This window comes from Pelobates fuscus, chromosome 3, assembly GCF_036172605.1.
Source record: "Pelobates fuscus isolate aPelFus1 chromosome 3, aPelFus1.pri, whole genome shotgun sequence".
NCBI classification, from domain to species: domain Eukaryota; kingdom Metazoa; phylum Chordata; class Amphibia; order Anura; family Pelobatidae; genus Pelobates; species Pelobates fuscus.
Window position 1 is genome coordinate 350,709,414 of NC_086319.1, and position 19,245 is coordinate 350,728,658.

Below are 19,245 nucleotides of genomic sequence, written 5' to 3' on the forward strand. Positions count from 1 at the left end.
ACCCATCAATGGATTCCAGGTAAGTCAAACTCTTTATTTTTCTCCAGGTTTTACTGCAAATAGGGGGTGGGGAGGCTTCTCCACAGTTTCCAATAGGGCATATTACACAGGAAATACACCCTTTAATTATGGCCCCTTATAATCTGACTTTGGAAGCTGAACATTAGCAATTTATTAAATGATGAATGAGCATCCTCCAATCTGGTACGTAGAGGGAAGTGAGGAGCCCTTAAAGAGTTACGCCAACCATCAAATCGCTACAGTCTGTTGTAGTGGTTAAAATGTAGGATACCCCAGTGCCTTTGTTCGCCTATCTGTTAAACCATTTTACAACAGATTGTTCTCTTACCTTGGTCAGTTTTATGACATTCAACTATATTTTTCACTGAACCCTGCTTGAAGCAACTGTGCTTTATAAGTAAGTTTCATAAATGATAATAAAGAAACATTTTAGAATTCAATTTTTTTCTATTCTGCTTTATCACAATGTTTTGAATTTATAGCATAGTTCTGCTTTGTGCATTTATTTATTAACTGTTTGTAACTCAATTGAACACAGAATATTTAACTGCTTATCATTTTTCTTAACTGTGTATTTGTAACTTTTGTAATTTTTAATGATTTGTGATAAAGTATAATTAATAATAATAATAAAAAATATATATTTTTCCATTCGATTCATGTTCTGTTTTCTGTATTCATACAAAAAATAGTGCAGATGATATCTCACTCACCATAAAGCCAATTAAACACCTCTTTCTGGATATCTCCAGCTTCAATGGAGGTAACAGCCACAATAACATCATGAAATGAGGTATTCCGGATTCTCTCTATTTCATCAGCAGTGAATAACCTAAACACAGACATATTATTTTTTTTTAAATCACAATGTGCCTATATCTGTTCAATTATTACAATAAGTCAAAACAAACATCCTGCTGAAACTCTTATAGAGTTATTAAATAAATCACAATATTGATCCTTAGTTGCTTCACCAGTACTCAGACTGCCATTATGGGGGTATAGCCAACACTCCAGCACGAGGAACAGCCATGCCCATAGTGTCCCTTTAAAACGCATGAAAAGGATTTTATACAAATGATGGTGATGACACTGACAGACTAGTTGCACTATAATAACTACAATGAACTGTAGCAGTTATGGTGTTTACAGTGGCCATTTAATGTAACAAATTGCCTCTCATATATTAACACAATTTTCAGTTATTTATGCATGTATCTATGTATGTGTTTATAGCAGAAGCTAGCCAGCATATACGAAAATGGAATCTACTCCATCTTTATGCAACTAGCAAACTAGTCTATGAACTAGCCTTGTAACTAAGTGAGCTAAATCTAACCACAGTCTTGATTAAAGCAAGCAGGAAAAGCTCATCCATTACAGTAGGACAGATCATTCAGAGTGTATGGGTGCACTGGGCTTGAATCCTGTACCTGTATACAACCTGCAGAAGAACTATTTTGTGAAAAATCGTTCTGTCTGTACTACACCGGATCCATCTAAAACACAGCAGGGAAAATACAACTTCACCCCATGAGTCTGGGTAAGGAATTCTCATTAATGATGAAACCGACCCAATTCTATTATTATTATTTATAAAGTGCTAACAAGTTCCATAGCGCTGTACAATGGGTGGACTAACAGGCAAGTATTTGTAACCAGATGAGTTGGACACACAGGAACAGAGGGATTGAGGGCCATGCTCAATGAGCTTACATGCTAGAGGGAGTGGGGTAATGTGACACAAAAGGTAAGGGTAAAAAAAGTAGGTTGATAGGATAGTGTTCCTTGAGGGCTTAGTGTTTTGTTTTGATTATAGTTTCAGGAGAGGAATCGGGGTGCTGGGAGAGAAAGCTGTTCACAGTTTAATATGCTTTCCTAAAGATGTACGTTTTCAAAGATGTTTTGAAGGAGTGGAGATTGGGTGAAAGTCTAACAGAGATGGGAAGTGTGTTCCATAGGAAAATAGCAGCCCTAGAGAAGTATTTAAGATGAGCATCAGAGGTAGGAGTGCGAACAGAGGTTAGACGTAGGTCTCTGGCAGAGCATAGGGGCCTAGATGGGACATATTTGTATATAAGTGAGGATAAGTAGGTCCAAGCAGCATTGTGTAGAGATGCAAGTAAGCAAGTATCAGGATCTTAAATTGAGTCCTATATCTTACGGCAAGCCAATGGAGGGCCTGACAAAGGTGGGAGGTGTGGGCGGACAGGAAGATGAGCCTTGCAGCCGCATTCATTCTAGATTTTAATGGGGCAAGTTGAAAACAAGTAAGATCACTGAGAAGCGGATTACAGTAGAGATGTGAGTCAAAAAGAACACCTAGGTAGCAAACCTTAGAGGTAGAGTGGATGGTAGTGCCATTGACTTGTAGGAAAACAGACAAAAGAGTAGCAACACTTGAGGGAGGAAAGACCAGAAGTTCTGTTTTGGACAGGTTCAGTTTAAGGAAATGAGCAGCCATCCAGTTGGAAATAGCAGAGAGGCAGACAGAGACACGAGTCAAGAGGGGTGGTGAGAAATCAGGGGAGGACAGATACATTTGCGTGTCATCCACATAGAAATGTTACTGGAAGCCAAAGGAGCTGATGAGTTTACCAAGGGAGGCAATGTAGATTTAGAACAATAGGGGGCCAAGGATAGACCCTTGGGGAACACCAACAGAGGGGGGTTGGGGAGAAGAGGCAGACCCAGAGAAAGAAACACTGAGTGAACGCTGGGAGAGGTAGGAAGAGCACCAGGAGAGTGGCATCTCATAGACTGAGATTATGGAGGATGAGCAGAAGCTGTTGATGATCAACAGTGTGAAAAGCAGCAGAAAGGTCTAGGAGAATTAGGATAGAATAGTGGCCATGGGATTTTGCAGAGATAAGATCATTAGATACTTTGATCACAGCTGTTTCAACAGAGTGACGAGCTTGGAATCCAAATTGAAGCGGGTCAAGCAGAAAGTTGGATTTGAGGAAGTCTGTCAATCTTGCATGCACAACTCTCTCAAGGATCTTGGAGACAAAAGGCATGTAGTTGGATGGGGAATTAGGTTGGGCTTTTTCAGAATTGGGGTTACAGATGTATGTTTGAAGGGTAGAGGAAATGTGCCAGAGGAAAATTGAAAATTTTAGTGAGAGGCATCGCAAGAGAAGGAAACAAAGTGTGGATGAGATACGAGGGAATAGGATCGAAGGAACAGGTGGTGGGGCAGGAGGAACGGAGCAGAGCAGAAACCTCTTCTGCTGTAGCGGGTGCAATGAGCATAGGACATCTGAGGGAGTGTGGTTAGGGTAAAAGTTGGTAGTGGATGGAGAGATTGTAGAAATCTTCTTGAGTTGCTAACTTTGTGGTGGTCATGTTGGTAGGATGAGGAGGCACGACAGGGCACGAGAAGAGAGTTAAAAAGCTTGAAATAGTAATTTAGGCTCGCGGGAGAGTGTAGTTATGAGTGTACCTCCAGAACTGAAACATGTATCAAACACCACAACCTAATAGATTATATCAGAAGAGCTTGACAATTTGCAATTCACCTGTGTATTGATTCAAAGACCTCAGTAACAACATCTGAGAGGCAGGCTGGTAAATGTGATGTTCTGCCATGGGAATTTTGCTATTATTGCAAACTTCATTATGGAGAACTATATGACTGAACAGTCAGGAGATTTCTGGAAAGGGGGGGGGGGTGGGGGGCAACTCCCTCACAACACCATATTTCTTTTATTTATTGGCAGTGGGAAAAGATTTTTAATTTCTGTTGGCAGAATGCCACATTATATGGATGTAGAACTACTGTGTAAAATTTTTGGCAATTCAATAAAATTCCAAAGTAATAGCTTGGAACAAAAATATGACTTCTATGTAACTCAAATAAAAAACAAAAAAAAACTTTTTTAATAAGAAAAACAGGGTCATCTCAATATTGTGAGCATAATTAATTAAAACTAAAACTAAAACATAATTATGTAAAGCAATTAAAATACAACTAAGGTACAGACTAAATAAGTCATGAAGGAATTGTTTATCCCATTCTGCCAAAATTGGAAAAAGTGTTTTTTTTTTTCATATTTCGTTACATAGCTGAAAAGAGAAATGTGTCCATTAAGTTCAGTCTTTCTCACATCTGTTTTTGCTGTTGATCCAGTTGTTGTGGGTTAACTATAAACTTGACGCACTTTGTCTTTTTAAACCTAATATAATGTTTTATACATATCATTTGTTAAGAGTTGTTAAAGAGATTAAATAAATAAGCATAGCTACCCATTTTTTGTATTTTCGAACCAAAATCGGTCTCCATCCCTTAATCTCTGCATTTGATCAAGTACTATTTCTGTAAGAAGCTCCCCCGGATCTCCCCAATTCTCAAGCATAGTACCGGGAAGAAGTTCCAGATGTTCAATGTCATTGCCGTACAGTATGGCTAATTCTTCAAATAACTGCATGTGAATGAATGTTGGAAATATATGAATATATGAATAGAAATGTAATATGCTATTTAAGGCAACTCTATGTCAACTATCAAGGATCAATGCACTAACTATTTCAAAAATGTTTACACACATTTCTAGGCATTGCAAATATTACATAACATATTCTGTGTCTTGTTTAAATCTAGTCTGCGTTGACTGCTTAGTCCCCTACTTCATTTTATAATACCCAAATAAATTCACACACATCTTAATGATAATGCTTTTCTTCTAAGCATGGAATAAAACATAGTGAATAAAAACATATTATAAACACTTAAAATATTGCTGTAAAAATGTGAGTCGTAAATATTGCTGAAGTTGTATTAATGTTCTGCTCAAAAAAATATTGAATTATTTGTATGCTATTAAAAGTACAGGGCCGTTTTTAAGGAGGGGCAAAAGGGGCAGCTGCCCTGGGCCCAGTTACTCCTGGGGGCCCTAAGGCAGCTGCCCCATGGGCCCCCTGCAGCACCTGAGGTAATCAGGGGCCCCGGCCCTTTAATACTGCACAGGACCTGGCCCCTGTAATATGTGGGTTGGCTGAATACATACTCACAGCTAGCCCCTCACACACTGCTCTGTGATCCCTTTTCTTCCCCTGGCATGCTGGGAGGAAGTGAGGTCAGATCGCCTCCTCCTCAGTGCCGCTGGGGTGGAGGAACACACCACATGGAGGCATTGTGGGGGAGAGGGACTGAGAAAGCTGATGGCAGACTCCCATCAGCCTTGGCCAGGAAGCTCCCACTGGACCCCAGGGAAGCCACCCCTCTGTACCCAAAAGGTAAGGAGACAGGAGGGTGGCTAAATATTGTTTGTTTTTTGTTTTGCTTATTTCTGATATCACTTTTATTCAAGTGTTGGTGTTTGTAATGTAACACACAGGGAATCAGTACATGTTAAAAATCCTAGAAGAACCTGGCAGTTCCCTATTAAATATAAATGTAAAAAGTATGTATTTTAACATATTATTGCATCAAGTGTTATCAAAGGCTGTACACCATTTCCAAATTCACTTTTGCCAAATTCTGGACCAGGGTATGTAAGAACAGAGTTGAGACATTATATTTGCCAAGGTTGCTGGGAGTTGCTGTCCAAGAGCTGCTAGAAGGCAGAGATTAAAATATGTAAATGTACACATATGTGTGTGTGTGTGTGTGTATCTGGCTGTGTTTGTGTCAGTGTGTGTATCTGGCTGTGTTTGTGTTAGTGTGTGTTTCTGGCTGCGTTTGTCTGTGTGTCAGTGTTTCTGTGTGTATGTATACCAGTGTATGTGTACTTGTGTGTCAGTGTGTATGTGTACCTGTGTGTGTGTGTGTGTATGTATGTGTTGGTGTGTGTAAGTGTGCATCTGAGTGTGTGGTAATGCATACATCCCAGCATTTTAATGCAAACACAAATACACTCCTATATTCCATCTCTAGCACTGTATACATATACACCCCTGCATTTATACCTTTATGTATGTGTGTATCTGAGTGTGTGTGTACATACTCGTGTCAGTGTGTGTGTGTGTATCTCTGTGTGTGGATGTGCCAGTGTGTGTGTGTATCAAAGTGCTTGTATCTGTTTGTCAAAGGGTGTGTATCTGAGTGTGTGTGTGTATGTATGTGCCAGTATGTGTCAAGGTATGAGCATGTGTCAGTGTGCTTATGTGTGTTTCTGCGTGTTAATGTGTATATGTATATGTGTTGTAGAAATCACACAACATGCAAACAGACCCCTGCAAACACAAACATTACATACAAGCACACCAGTTTGCTGAAACACCAATACTACACACAAATGTACATATGCATTTAAAACACAACACTACATCCAAACACCCCCTGCATGCAAATACAAACATTACATGCAAACACATTCCTGTATTAAAACTCTAAAATGATATACAAACACCAACTCTACACACAAAAGTACACCTGCATTTAAAAGCCAACACTACAGACAATCACACATCCCTGCATTCAAACGCAAACACTACACACAAGTACACCACTGCATTCCAATGGTAACAGTACATACAAATACACCCCTACATGCACACATGCACTCTATACAATAACATGCTGACATTCAATTGCACAAGCACTGCTCAAAAATACAACCCTGCAAGGATGGTAGATCCCCAGCTGGCATAGCATCGCAGGAGTTGTATGACAGATGGGGATCTATCTTTTCTTTACTCTTCTGCTACAGGGCAGGCCTTTAATTTTTTTTTTGCACCAAGGCACTCTCTACATTAGTTTCGCCTCTAGGTTGGGGTGGAGGGAGTGATTGCATGCCCAGGGGGCCCAAGCAGATGCTTGCCCAGGGTCCAATCAATATTAAAGACGGCCCTGTAAAAGTAATACCACTAACATAAGGTTAGGGTTGTGCAAAGTAAGAATTAGGGTTTACATTAGAATGAGTCCTAATCCTAACTGAACAAAATCCTCATTAGTAGCCTTAGCCTCAAAATAAGGGGAAGGCAATGTTTGGCACTACAGATGTTGTGGACTACATCCCTTACAATACTCTTCCAGCCATAGTTCTTTCCAAGCATTAGATGACATGTAGTCCACGACATCTGGAGTGGCAAACATTGACTTGCCCTTTTTTTAAAGGCTAAGGTTACTAATTAGGACTCATTCTAATGTAAACCCTAATTATTACACTGGCAAATCTGTGTTATAATCATTAATGCCACCCAGGAGTAAAGGGAGAGCAGGGCTTACTTTTGTATGTCAGAAACTCCTATCCTCATGGGTTCAAATCCCAGCTGCTCTCCCAAGCCACTGCAGTAATTCAATAATATAAATTAGATTATACCCTGTGCTTCCTTAGAGGCAAGTCAAGTGGAAAATGTGGTGCCCCATGAAGATTTCTTTATTAAAGCATAAATGTGAAGTAGACATAGACGCAAACTAGTTAGATAACAAATAGGGCAGCAATTGCTATGAGTCAAAGTTATGGCATTACACATAATGCCTTCCAAAGAGGTTTTATCACTCTGACTCACTGTTTTTATGGTATACTAGTACATGTGTGTCTTTTTTCACAGTGCTGACATCTTAAAATTTCTAAGAAGATGTCACCTGAAAATACTATCTTTCCTGGGTGTGCATCTGATATCTCTCACATAACCACACTGGCTATCTATAGACCTGTGTTGACTCTCATACAAGAGGCAACAATGGGGATATGTGATGTGCCACTTCTGGATGTGACATGGCGCTGGAGAGAGGTGATCAGACTCAGACACATCGAGGGCCAATGACAAAGCTGACAAAGGCCTTGGAGTTTGACCAAAACTCCACCCTTTGTCATCTTTTGTCAGCCCGCGAGTTCTGCATTAAGAAACATATCCCCTACTTTTCCTTGTGCATAACTTTGCAAAAAAGTGTAATTTAAAAAATAAATACATAAATAACAGGACAGACAAGGTGGAGTTTGGACATGCTTATTAAAAAATATATGAAAGAGCAGCTTGAACAATGGACTTCAAATCCTCACCTTAAATCCTCACTAACTATAAACACCCAATAACCTTAAGCCCCCTAAAATCAATTCCTTCTGAAACTGTCACTGCAACAGTGGGTGCAACAGTTTATCTGGTGCTGTGATATTCGTCTGTATTCTAAACAAAGCTATAATAGCACAGCATTGTTTATAAAAAGGCACCATTATAGCACCCATATAGTGAATGGCAACATTTGAATTGAACATTTTAATGTTATCATTTTTAAAGTGAATTTAGTTAGATCAGGGATAGCAATATACAATATATATATATTTAAATATATACTTAAAAAATATCGACCTGCTTATTTGACTGGTAGAGATTTGAATTAATGTCACTCCAGTTCCCAACTGGTTTAAGTCCAAAGTATTTCTTAGCATTGTTATACGAACACAGTCCTAAATCCCTTCCTCTCTGAATGCTCGAAGAAACGTAATCAGTTCGGGAATATTTCACTGGCCCGTACCAGTAATCTGTGTTGTGAATGGAGAAATAAAACATAGGGATAACAGTATAATAGTGAATTAGTATATTAGTGAACACATTTATTGCCAGGGATGAGTTCCTATTTACAAACATTTATCATTAATTTTGTCTACATAATGGGAGAGATGTGTTGTTAACACTTTTACATCAAATTGCTTTTTCTTACAGCCTCACCATAATTATTGAGTTTACACCATTTTTTTTGATGATGCAGTAAATGTATGATTTTTTTCCCAATTTTTTTTTTTTTTTTTTTTATAGAAAAGTGGCAGAATTTTCTTACCATTGTAAATTCTTTTTTCTTTTAAAATGGAAATTTCTGAGAAACTATCGGGGGTACGATATAAAAGACCACTTTTTTTGATCACTTCAATAAATATGAACAAAATAGTGATGGGATTTGACCATCACTTTTCAGAACACTTTTTTTTTTACATTTTTGACATTTTTTTGCTGTCAGTTTTGAATCATTCCCATCATCAATGTCCATGCATTCATTACACCCATTCCTTGATATATCCACAGAAACATGTTACCTCTTAAATCTTCAACAACCACATTATCCTCCTTTTCAGCAATCTGTGAAATCATTCCAAGCAGTAGTGAATCAACATCCTCAGGAACTTTTATATCTGGATGCTGTAAAAAATAAACATAATAGCATACACAGATTTATACGAATGAAAATGAAAGAAAAGGAATGCGTGTAATCCAACAGTGCATGTATGTTATTGAAAATCACATTAGATACTGAAAGAGATAACAGAACCACTCATTACCATGATTGTTTAAAAAAAAATAAAACTACAACCGGTAACATATATAATGATAAACTATAGTCACCAGAACCAGTACAACTTAATGTAGTGGTTCTGATGTCTATGTCCTGTCACTTCATAGTTAGCACTCTTAGCATTGCTTTTTCAGAGAAAAGGTTGCGTTTACATTGCTGGCTGGTTACACCTCTAGTAGCAGTCACTCAGACAGCCACTAGAGGTGTTTCCTATCTTAGTGATGCACAGTGTGCCGCACAGCTCTGAATGGAGATACTGAAGGATCCCCATAGAGATGCATTGACTCAATGCATCTCTATTAGGAGATGCTGATTGGTGCAATGTGGCGTTTTGCAGTGCAGATGCAATATCCTCCCAATGATTTCCTACAGCAAAGCATTGGATTGGCTGAGTACATCAAGTTTGATGATCTAAGCTATGGAGGCAGAGCCAGGAGTTCAGTGCGGCGTGTGAAAAAGGTGTCTAAAATGACCTCTCTCATGCAATGCAAGGGAGACCAGGGACAACGATCGTTAGTTTAACACTATAGTGTCAGGAATGCATGGTTGAATTCCTGAAACTATGGTGTTCCTTTAAATATATGCATTTCCTTTTATTATTGAATTCTTGTAAATTGTTCTCTCCTAAGCCAATATAAATTATGTTTAATATTCGTTGGGATGAGCACTCCACCGCACCACCCACAGCTGCTACTGATCACAGGAAATGATACATTCTGAGGATAGCTTCTTAATAGGATTTTTCTGGCACAGTTTTGCATTTGACATTTGTTCTCCATATGTTGTGGCTGAAGTTACTAAATACTAAATCTTATATCTTTTGTAAGTTCTGAAAATGTTTGCATTTGTGTGTCGGTTCCCTTCATCATTGCTATCAAGAAACATGTTACCTTCTAGACTATTTCCTCAATTTTTTTTTTAAAGTATGAAAAAATTTATGAAAAAGAAAAAAGTAAATTTACATAATTGTCTGAAGAACAATCTAAACACAAAAGCGCTTGTTTATCATATATGTTTGTGTGCTAGCTGTGCATACGTGTTTCAAATACATTTTATGCTAGTATTCGTTGTATTCTTAATATTATTTTATATCTTTCTTTCCATAATCAAAATATTTAAAATAAATAGATAAATGTAAGTGATATTTCTGTAATTAAAGGAAAAAAAACAATGCGTTATAAAGGTATTTTATCTAGAAAAACTGTTGGAAAAACTGTTTTCACTAGACAAGAATACAGAGTAAAAGTATAGAATACTGATTTTTTAATGATTATTATTTCAACATTCAGCCTTTACTTAGATTTATAAAAAAAAAAAATAATAAGATAATACTATTACACGCCTGATGAAGAAATAATCCTATTACAAATTCTCGGTTAGCAAATGGTTAACGCTAGTGAGCAGTTTTACTTTCATTTCCTAGGCATAAAAAAATGATGCTATATAATTCGTTATATTTTTACTAACACTGGCAATATAACATTCTTGAGTTTAAAAGGTCATCAAACAGATAGGTTGTAATAGACGATCTGTATATCATCTCAAATATTTTCTGTCTGGAGAAGCATATAAACACCTGTTTAGTATGTTTTTACGCTGACTGTATGCCTTTATGGCAATCAACAGTTTTTAGTCCACATAAACCTGGATACACATTTGTCATAGAAGTAAAACATGCAGTTTGTCTCTCGTTTTGGCAGCCTGTAGCTGTCTTACTGTGCAATTTATGCAATGTTAAAGAAAAATCTAACTGTACAAAAAAAATTCCAGAGACTTCAGGGAGTGAATGAAAAAGAAAATGATATTGCCTAATAAAATTTCTTTAACCAGATTAATTGTTAATAGTACAATTTCATTGTCTCATAAAGCTGGTTTATAGTAAATTTTCATATTTTCCATGTTTTAAATAATAAGGGCAATAACTAAGCATATAATTAAGCAGTATACGCATGACACTTATGTGTTTCCTTTAACTTGCTGATTACAATAATGTAGGATCTGAAATATTTATTCACAAGAATATGTTTAAAAGCAGTGTAATCTTTGGCAATGGGGAGTAATGCTTTGTATTATTTCAAAATATTATACCTACTGTGTACTAACTTTAATAAAAATTGGAATAGGACATATTTCAATTGGAATTGGACATATTTAATTTGGAATAGGACATATTTCAATCGGAAAAGGACATATTTCCATGTGTTGTAGTTTGTTGACTAATGCATTTTACTGAGATCTTCTGATTTTAGACAGTCAGATTCTATTCTACTCCTAGAACATATGGATCTAATATGTGTGACTGATTTTTCCATTAGTCCTCAAACTTTGCCAAAAAAATCCAATATAAATGTATTTACTAAAGTTACTTGGAGAGAAGTTACTTTTAAGGACTTCACTTGCTGAACACCTGTGAGGATTGTAGGTCTTGAGGGCCCATTAAGTAAGCAACTACTTCCTCCATAATATGATCAGGAAATTAGTAAAATGCATACTGAATTGTGTCAGAGAGAATGTGTGTTTGTGTTAGTGAGCCAAGGAGTGTATGTGTGTATTCAGTGAGTGTGTGTATTTATGTGTATGAATCAGTGAGTTTGTTTGTGAGGGGAATCAGTGTATGTGTGTAGGTCAGTGAAAATCTGTGATTGAGACTGAATAGGGGGTTGGTGAGCATTAGTGAATGTGTGTCAGTGAATTAATCCATTCTCCAAATAGATCCTTTGATGATTAAATATATGTTTTTTTTCCCTTACACTCCAAGTACCTTAATCATTACAGCACACCAAGGATGTCATCGGAAATGTTAGGTTCCCATACACAGCTCAAGAACGGGGCACCTGGGACCTGCCTCCCAAGACTGCCCGCAGGGCCCACCCCTGAGTCCGCCTGCAAAGATGCAATGTGGGTGTAAATTTGTGGGGTAGGTTAGGGTCTGTGTTCTCTGGGCAGTAAGCATATTTTTTTAATTTTTAAATTATTTTTTTTAATTTTATCCCCTCCGGCTGCATTACCTGGTGGTCCAGTAACACAGTGCTGTCTCCCAGATGCCTTGCATAGTGAAGAGATGGGCCGGCAGAGTCCAAAGCAACACTTTGAAAGTTGAAGCTTGTGTGAGGATCTGCTGGAGGGGGAAGCTAGAGTCTCCTGGGCCCCCTCTTTACTATAAAAGCGAGCAGTGGGCGAAGGGCTAGTAGGAGCATGAGGACATATACATGCATATCAGGGATATTTGGCCAAGGCCCCATACAGCGGTATCGGCTGTATCCCCATGATAGAGGCCCTGCAGCATATTATAGTGGTTATGGTGTCAGGAGTGCCCTGGCAACCCCAGCCCCCCACCTTTTTAGGTAGTCAAACTGTATTAAAATGGTTTGATTTCATACCTGTGGTCCCTGTTTCATGTTACCCTTGTTACCCTGTATCCCAATGCCGTTCCTATAAAATGTCTGATGATAAGGAGTGCACGCATAGGATTTAGCAGCAAACAAAATAATTTATTTAAAAATAGCAGGCATGCTTAACATAAATTAGTTCTTGTGTTTACTTTATTACTCTGATATTCACTAAAGTGAGAACTGTTTACAATTCAAATTGAATTTCAAATTAAAGGCCAAAATAAAAAAGGGAGAAATTCTTAGCTATGCTTCCAATTCAACAAATTCAACAAATCAAATGGTCTTAAATTTAAAAATTCCCTTTGAATTTAGTTTTAAATTCAAACAATTCTCACTTTAGTTTATAAATGTGCATGTGTTTTCCTTCTCATTGAAGAAATCATTTTTATTTTTAGTATATTATTTTTTTTATCTGTATATATGTGCAGTATGCTGGGGTGATACTTTATGTTAAGACCTGCAGTGGTTATGGTACTGCGGTCTTCTATTCCTTTCCCAATAGCTGAGCATAAGTGATTGCAGTAGGACTGCAGCAGGGAGTAGAGGAATAGTGTAGATGAATGCAGCTTCCAAGACGATTCTCCCCAGCAAATAGAATATCCCCTAAACATGAGCCTAGACTTCATGAAGGGTGTAACAGGAATGAAGTTTATTGATAACACACTGGCTTTTATGAGAAATCCTCCTGCAAGAGGACCTCCCACAGCAAACAAAGACAATAACCAATCAACATACAGATTTACAGTAACCCCCGCCCTCTCTCTGCCTGGGAGATATTGAGATAAGTTAAGGAATAAATCAATTATCTCCAGGCAGAGGGCACGCAATTTTCTCAAAAGTTGGAACACCCCTTTCCACATAAGGTATCCCCACAAATTACATATCCCCTGATAGCCCCGATTTGGGGGACAAATATTTCCACATTTCACCCAGATCGGTTCAGGGGTTCTTAAAAAGTATGGAAGTCACATTTTACCGACCACACATGAGGCTCCTGCCCAAAACAGTTTCACAAATTCAGCGTGTGCGGTCGGTCAATTCAGAAAAAGGTAAAAATGAATAAAAGTACCGAAGGGATCCTCCTGGCTCATCGGAGCGATTGCTCCCCTTGTCCGTACGAACAAAATTACCGAATGGCGCTCTCCTGGCTGTTCGGCAACTAAAGGAAGCAGGCATTCGGTAGTTTCAGCGGTGGTTCGTGAGGTCGAGTGTCCGATTATAGTTCCAGACACTCGACGACCAAGTCCCGCTGCCTCCCTTCGTGCGAAAAAGATGGCCGCCATTTTCTGTTCCACGTGGCATTCGGCTATACGAACAGCGGCCGCCCAGAGAGCGCTTAATAGACGGTTCTTTTGAAGTTAATGAGCCAGGAGGGTGGTCGGTGTGCGGTAGTTTCAAACTACTGAACCAATAGATTCAATATGCATAAAATACTGTAGGAAAAAGCCCGAACAAAGAAGAAAATACTGAACAAAAGTCTATTTTCTTCACACTTTGTAAGGTTACTTTTTATTTCCAATCCTGCTTTGAGCCTAACTCAGACCAAGTATTCCACATTATAGTCCCTAACTAGTTCTTCAACCCTCAGAAGTTCCTAAAAATGTCCCAAAACATCCTTAAAATAAATTTTCACAAAAACTGCTAGAAAAGGGGCTCTTAATGGCCTAAGTCCATCAGGAGCTTTACCATCTTGACTACCTCTACTTTCAGTGGTACAATCAGCGCTGACATTGGAATAATGTGAAGCTTCAATTTAGCTAACTTAGCTTTTCAAATAACTATTGCAGCAAAGTATTGTGTAAATAGAACACTTGATTTGTTATGAATGAACATCGTACATATTTCATGCATTTGGACTTAGCTATAAGCTTGCACTTGAGCCTCTGACTAAGCGTGGGAACATTACATACGTCAATGATTAGAATCATTTGATGCATGTAATCCTCTATTATATTTTTATTTGTACTGAAATAAAATAGGTTTTAAGGCATATCTTTGGTTACAATGAGTACGATGGGAGTTGGGTCAGTTGAGTCTGGTAATTATTTTATACTGTGTTCTTTAAATACTTACTGACATCACATGAGTAGATATTTTTGGACAGATTTAAAGATGACAAGAAATCATATGAAACAACTGCAGCATTTGTCAGAGATAAAAAAAAAATGTAAATTCTGCTGGTTCTAAAATATTATAATTGAAGAAAATTGGAGCGGCTTTAAATAACAGCCCCTGCTTGCTATGTAAACAGCTTGTAGGGGGAGATGAATTCAAGGACATGGTAGGTAAGATTTACTATTTTTTTCTGATGTGTGGAAGAATATGCCTCCAAGAACTAAAAAATAACTAATTTTGGTACGTGCTTGTATGTTTAATCGATTCACATAGGAGATTCCTGATACATCAGTATTGTGAACCACTGTCGGCACAAACTGGTGAATGTAACAAAACATTTATCTATCAGTAAAAAATTTTGTGCCAGTTTATATAATGGAATGCATGACATGGGATGACCCAAAACAGGCAATGCAATTAATTGAGCTGATACAATATTTTAGTCATTATTAATTAAGCAATTAAGGCAATATGCAATTCCAACTGTATTTAATTAGCAAGTAATTTAAGCATTGTAAGATTTGAATTCCTAGAACTATTTAGAGCTTCTGGTTCTATTTGTATGAAGTTGGTTTGCTGACTATGCATTTGGGAAAAAATCATTACGATAAGCCAAGTTACAGCTTATGTGTTTCCATCCAGATCCTACTGATTCACTAATTATTATTATTATTATTATTATAATTACTATTATTATTATTGTTATTTATATATTGCCATCAAATTCCGCAGCGCTTTACAATGGGTGGACGAACAGACATGAAGTTGTAACCAGACAAGTTGGACACACAGGAACAGAGGGGTTGAGGGCCCTGCTCAATGAGCTTACATGCTAGAGGGAGTGGGGTAAAATGACAAAAAGGTAAGGATAGTATTAGAATAGTGACAGTTGCAGAAGCGGAATCAGTCAGGAGCTATTAACAGTTTAATAGATACACTTTTATGAAGAAGTGGGTTTTTAAAGATTTTTTGAAGGAGTGGAGACTGGATGGGCATCTAACAGAGGAGGGAAGCGAGTTCCACATGAATATAATAATATATAATATAATAATATGGAATGGCAGTAAAGGGTCACACCACTGCGCAAATATAAATTGAAATATGCTTTTTTTTTTTTTCAATGAGGGTATATCTAAAAACAGTTTGCAAAACCTGCCAAGCCCTCCCCTCCTCCCAGTCCAAACTTTCTGTATCTGTCCAATCACAGACTTCCCAATGCAGCTCAATGAGACATCTTTGCAAGACAGGTTCTCAGAGCAACTGCTGCATCTTGATTTTAGCTCCACTGAGCTAACCAAACCAGGAAGTAACAGAGCCTGTTGTCTGATTAACAGCCAGACGGGTGTAACAAGGTTAAGTTATACACGTGCCAATTTCTATTAAACAGTTTCTACAGTTTTTGTAAATTGAAGAGGAGGACACACTCTTCAAACATAAATCACTTCAGCAAGCTGTAGTGCTTTAGGTTTTTGGAGTGTTACTTTAACTCTTTTTAGAAGACTCACAAATGACTCAGAAATAAGTTTCAAGGAACACATTTAAAATATACCCACTGTCTCACCTTTCTTTTCCAGTAACTGTCACACAAGCGATGAGCTGACCATTTGCTGCCATTTGAGCTTGTGACTTCTAGGAAATGGCAAGTTTTATTTCTGCAAGGTAAAAAGAGACGTAAATTACAACCAACAAATACTGCTTCCTTACAAAAAAATCTTTGTTGATTGTTCAATAAAGGTTGCACATATGCTCCAGAGTTGGGTTTACCATGGGTTAATCCATTCCTATTGCAGCATATTATAATGTGCCTGTTTTGCAATATTGACTAACCTCTGACTGTTTTTCATGGGTATTAATTTGGCCATTCAAGAAATTCTCAGTCATTTAGACAGTCCCTGGTCTCCCACTTCTTCTAGTAGGAAAATCAATAAGCATGCACTCATTTCTGATAAAAGGTAATCACGTTCGAAGCACACTACATTACAAAAAAAGTAATGGAAATTGTGCCACATATAGCAAGCTCAGTTATCTGACTTAAATCAAGTAACTGTACTACATAGAACAGTGTATTTTACTTTTGTCCTCTCTTCCACCCTCTCCCTGACTGCTAAATTGTGTCTTGTACCTCGTGAGCCACTTGTGTTCCTGTTCAGTGCGGAAGGGAAGTCATGTGTGTTTTGTGTGTTTTTTTGTGTATTTGAGCACCCAAAAAGGAACATAGGAACACAGAAAAAAATTGTTCTACGGATCCCCAACCCTCCTACTTCCCCCACCAACTGTAATTTGTTTTAAAAAAAATATGTACTTAGACATGATTTGTTTTAGATAGAAATCAATAAAACACTACTAATTCCGAAATGATACGATTTATAGTGTTTTAATTGCATACCTCATATAAACACCTGGTGGCATTAAGGTCGCCATGAACTGTATAGCAGCTTGAAATTCATTGGAAAGACTTGGATCCACATGTTGATTATAACCTGGTGAAAAGAGATATATACATATTCACCGAGATTTTATTTACCGTAATTAATAGTTGACCTAGTATCTTCTCAAAAACACTAGACTATGAGATTTGTTTCACTAAAGACTGCAATTCATCTAAATTTGGGCCAATCAGGGGATCATACAAATCACTGAATGCCAAACCTGAACCAAGCGGACAAAACAATGGATAAGCATTTTTGTTTTGATTCATGAAAATGCTCCTCCGCTTGCCCCTCAGAAAAGAGCTGATTAATGAAAAAGAAGATGAATAATGGCAAAGGGAAAGACACTAAATGTTAATTGTATGCACAGATCAAGTAATAAGTGAATGAGTGAGTGGTAATAAAAATCTATATGTATAATTATAACCCCAACAGCACCCTTATAATGTATGTTTAGGTGAGTGGAGGCCTCTTGGTTTCATATGTAAATATATTTGGGAGAGAAGGCCAACTCACTTTGTTTTTCATCGTTCCATATTTATCCTGCAGAGAGTCCCAGGAGGAAGGATTTTCCAAATAAGTGCATTAAATCTCATAAGAACAGGTATTAGATTGCTAAAATAGGATCTGTCAAAATGGGATATGTTTGAATTGTGGCAAGCCTATGAAATGTTTGATCTTATACTGTAAGTACGTAAATGCCCAATATTGTTGGCCTAAATCAAATGTTTTTAAAACACTTTTATATTTCTGAGCTTTGAGGCTGTTTAGTGAATGAGTGAGTCTGCTAAATCTTGTATGATATCCTGAAACAGTTAGGATTTTTTTTTTTTTTTGTGCTTGGGTTTAGTTTTGTTTTTTCTAATTGCGACGGTCATTATGGATTTTTATTTGCCCTTTTTTGGGTCTGAAAAAAGAAGATTTTAGAAAAAAAACTAAGGTACTTAGTTAATGGTCCCCCCTCATTATTTTTAGGGTAAGGGGGGTAGGTAGGTGTTACTTTTTTTGAGAGGGGGTGACTAGGGTTTTGGGGACCACTAGTCACCTGGGTGGGATTAAATTATTATTTAGGGACCCCACCGCCGCTCAGGGGTGGGAGCCACGGGGGAGGACATTAGTTCCCCCCCTATTGGTATTTAGGGCCCCCACCCACCGCTCAGGGGTGGGGACCAGGGGGAGGACATTAGGTCCCCCCCTTATTGGTATTTAGGGCCACCACCCACCCCTCAGGGGTGGGGGGCCAGGGGGGAGGACATTAGGTCCCCCCCATTCTAATTTAGGGCCCCCACCCACCGCTCAGGGGTGGGGACCAGGGGGGAGGACATTAGTTCCCCCCCTTATTGGTGTTTAGGGCCTCCACCCAATGCTCAGGGGTGGGGGCCAGACTGGGGAGGGGGCCAGTCAAAGTGCCGGCACTTTGACACTTCTGAACTTCGACACTTCTGAACTTCGACACTTCGGAACTTTGACACTTCGGAACTTTGACACTTCGGAACTTCGACACTTCGGAACTTCGACACTTCGGAAATTCAGCAATTTCGGAACTTCGGCAATTCGGCATTTCGGCAATTCAGCTATTCGGACATTCGGAAGTACCCGTATATCCGAATTGCCCGAAACTCGGCCGAATTCGCATTCGGACCAGAACGAATTGCACATGTCTAATATTCACTGTGAAATACTTACTCTTGTATGGTGCAGCTGATTTGTGAAGAAATGCTGGTAGCCATTCGTACATAGCAATATTCTAAGGAAACAAAAGAGAGATAAATAAGAGAGATTATTGATGTAATTTCTCTTTAGTAAATATGCATTCTACAAAAATAATTGATTTTGTGGCATTTGCTTATATTCAAGCAAACATTACTTAACTTTTGGAGTATGTGATCTAGTGGGCAAGCTCAGGAATTCCAATTTTTCACAATACAAATGGATGCTGCTGTACAAACCCTGTGTGTAATTTGTTTATGCTCAAAGAGAGTTTTAGGTTTGTAGGATTGTCATTTAACAGGGCAACTCTGGGCTCTGATCCCAATGTAATATTGCAGACATT

The 19,245-nt window shown here is 38.1% G+C and overlaps 1 protein-coding gene across 1 annotated transcript in view; it reads right to left on the minus strand.

The window, feature by feature from the left end:
- LOC134603309 (dual oxidase 1-like) overlaps positions 1-19,245 on the minus strand; it is a 208,723-nt gene that overhangs the window by 88,577 nt on the left and 100,901 nt on the right. The window contains exons 8-14 of the mRNA XM_063449164.1: positions 18,879-18,939; positions 17,150-17,243; positions 16,325-16,415; positions 9,000-9,102; positions 8,278-8,450; positions 4,270-4,445; positions 735-853 (exon numbers count right to left, since the gene is read on the minus strand). Of these exons, the coding sequence (XP_063305234.1) occupies positions 735-853; positions 4,270-4,445; positions 8,278-8,450; positions 9,000-9,102; positions 16,325-16,415; positions 17,150-17,243; positions 18,879-18,939 (817 nt within the window). The remainder of the gene's footprint in view (positions 1-734; positions 854-4,269; positions 4,446-8,277; positions 8,451-8,999; positions 9,103-16,324; positions 16,416-17,149; positions 17,244-18,878; positions 18,940-19,245) is intronic.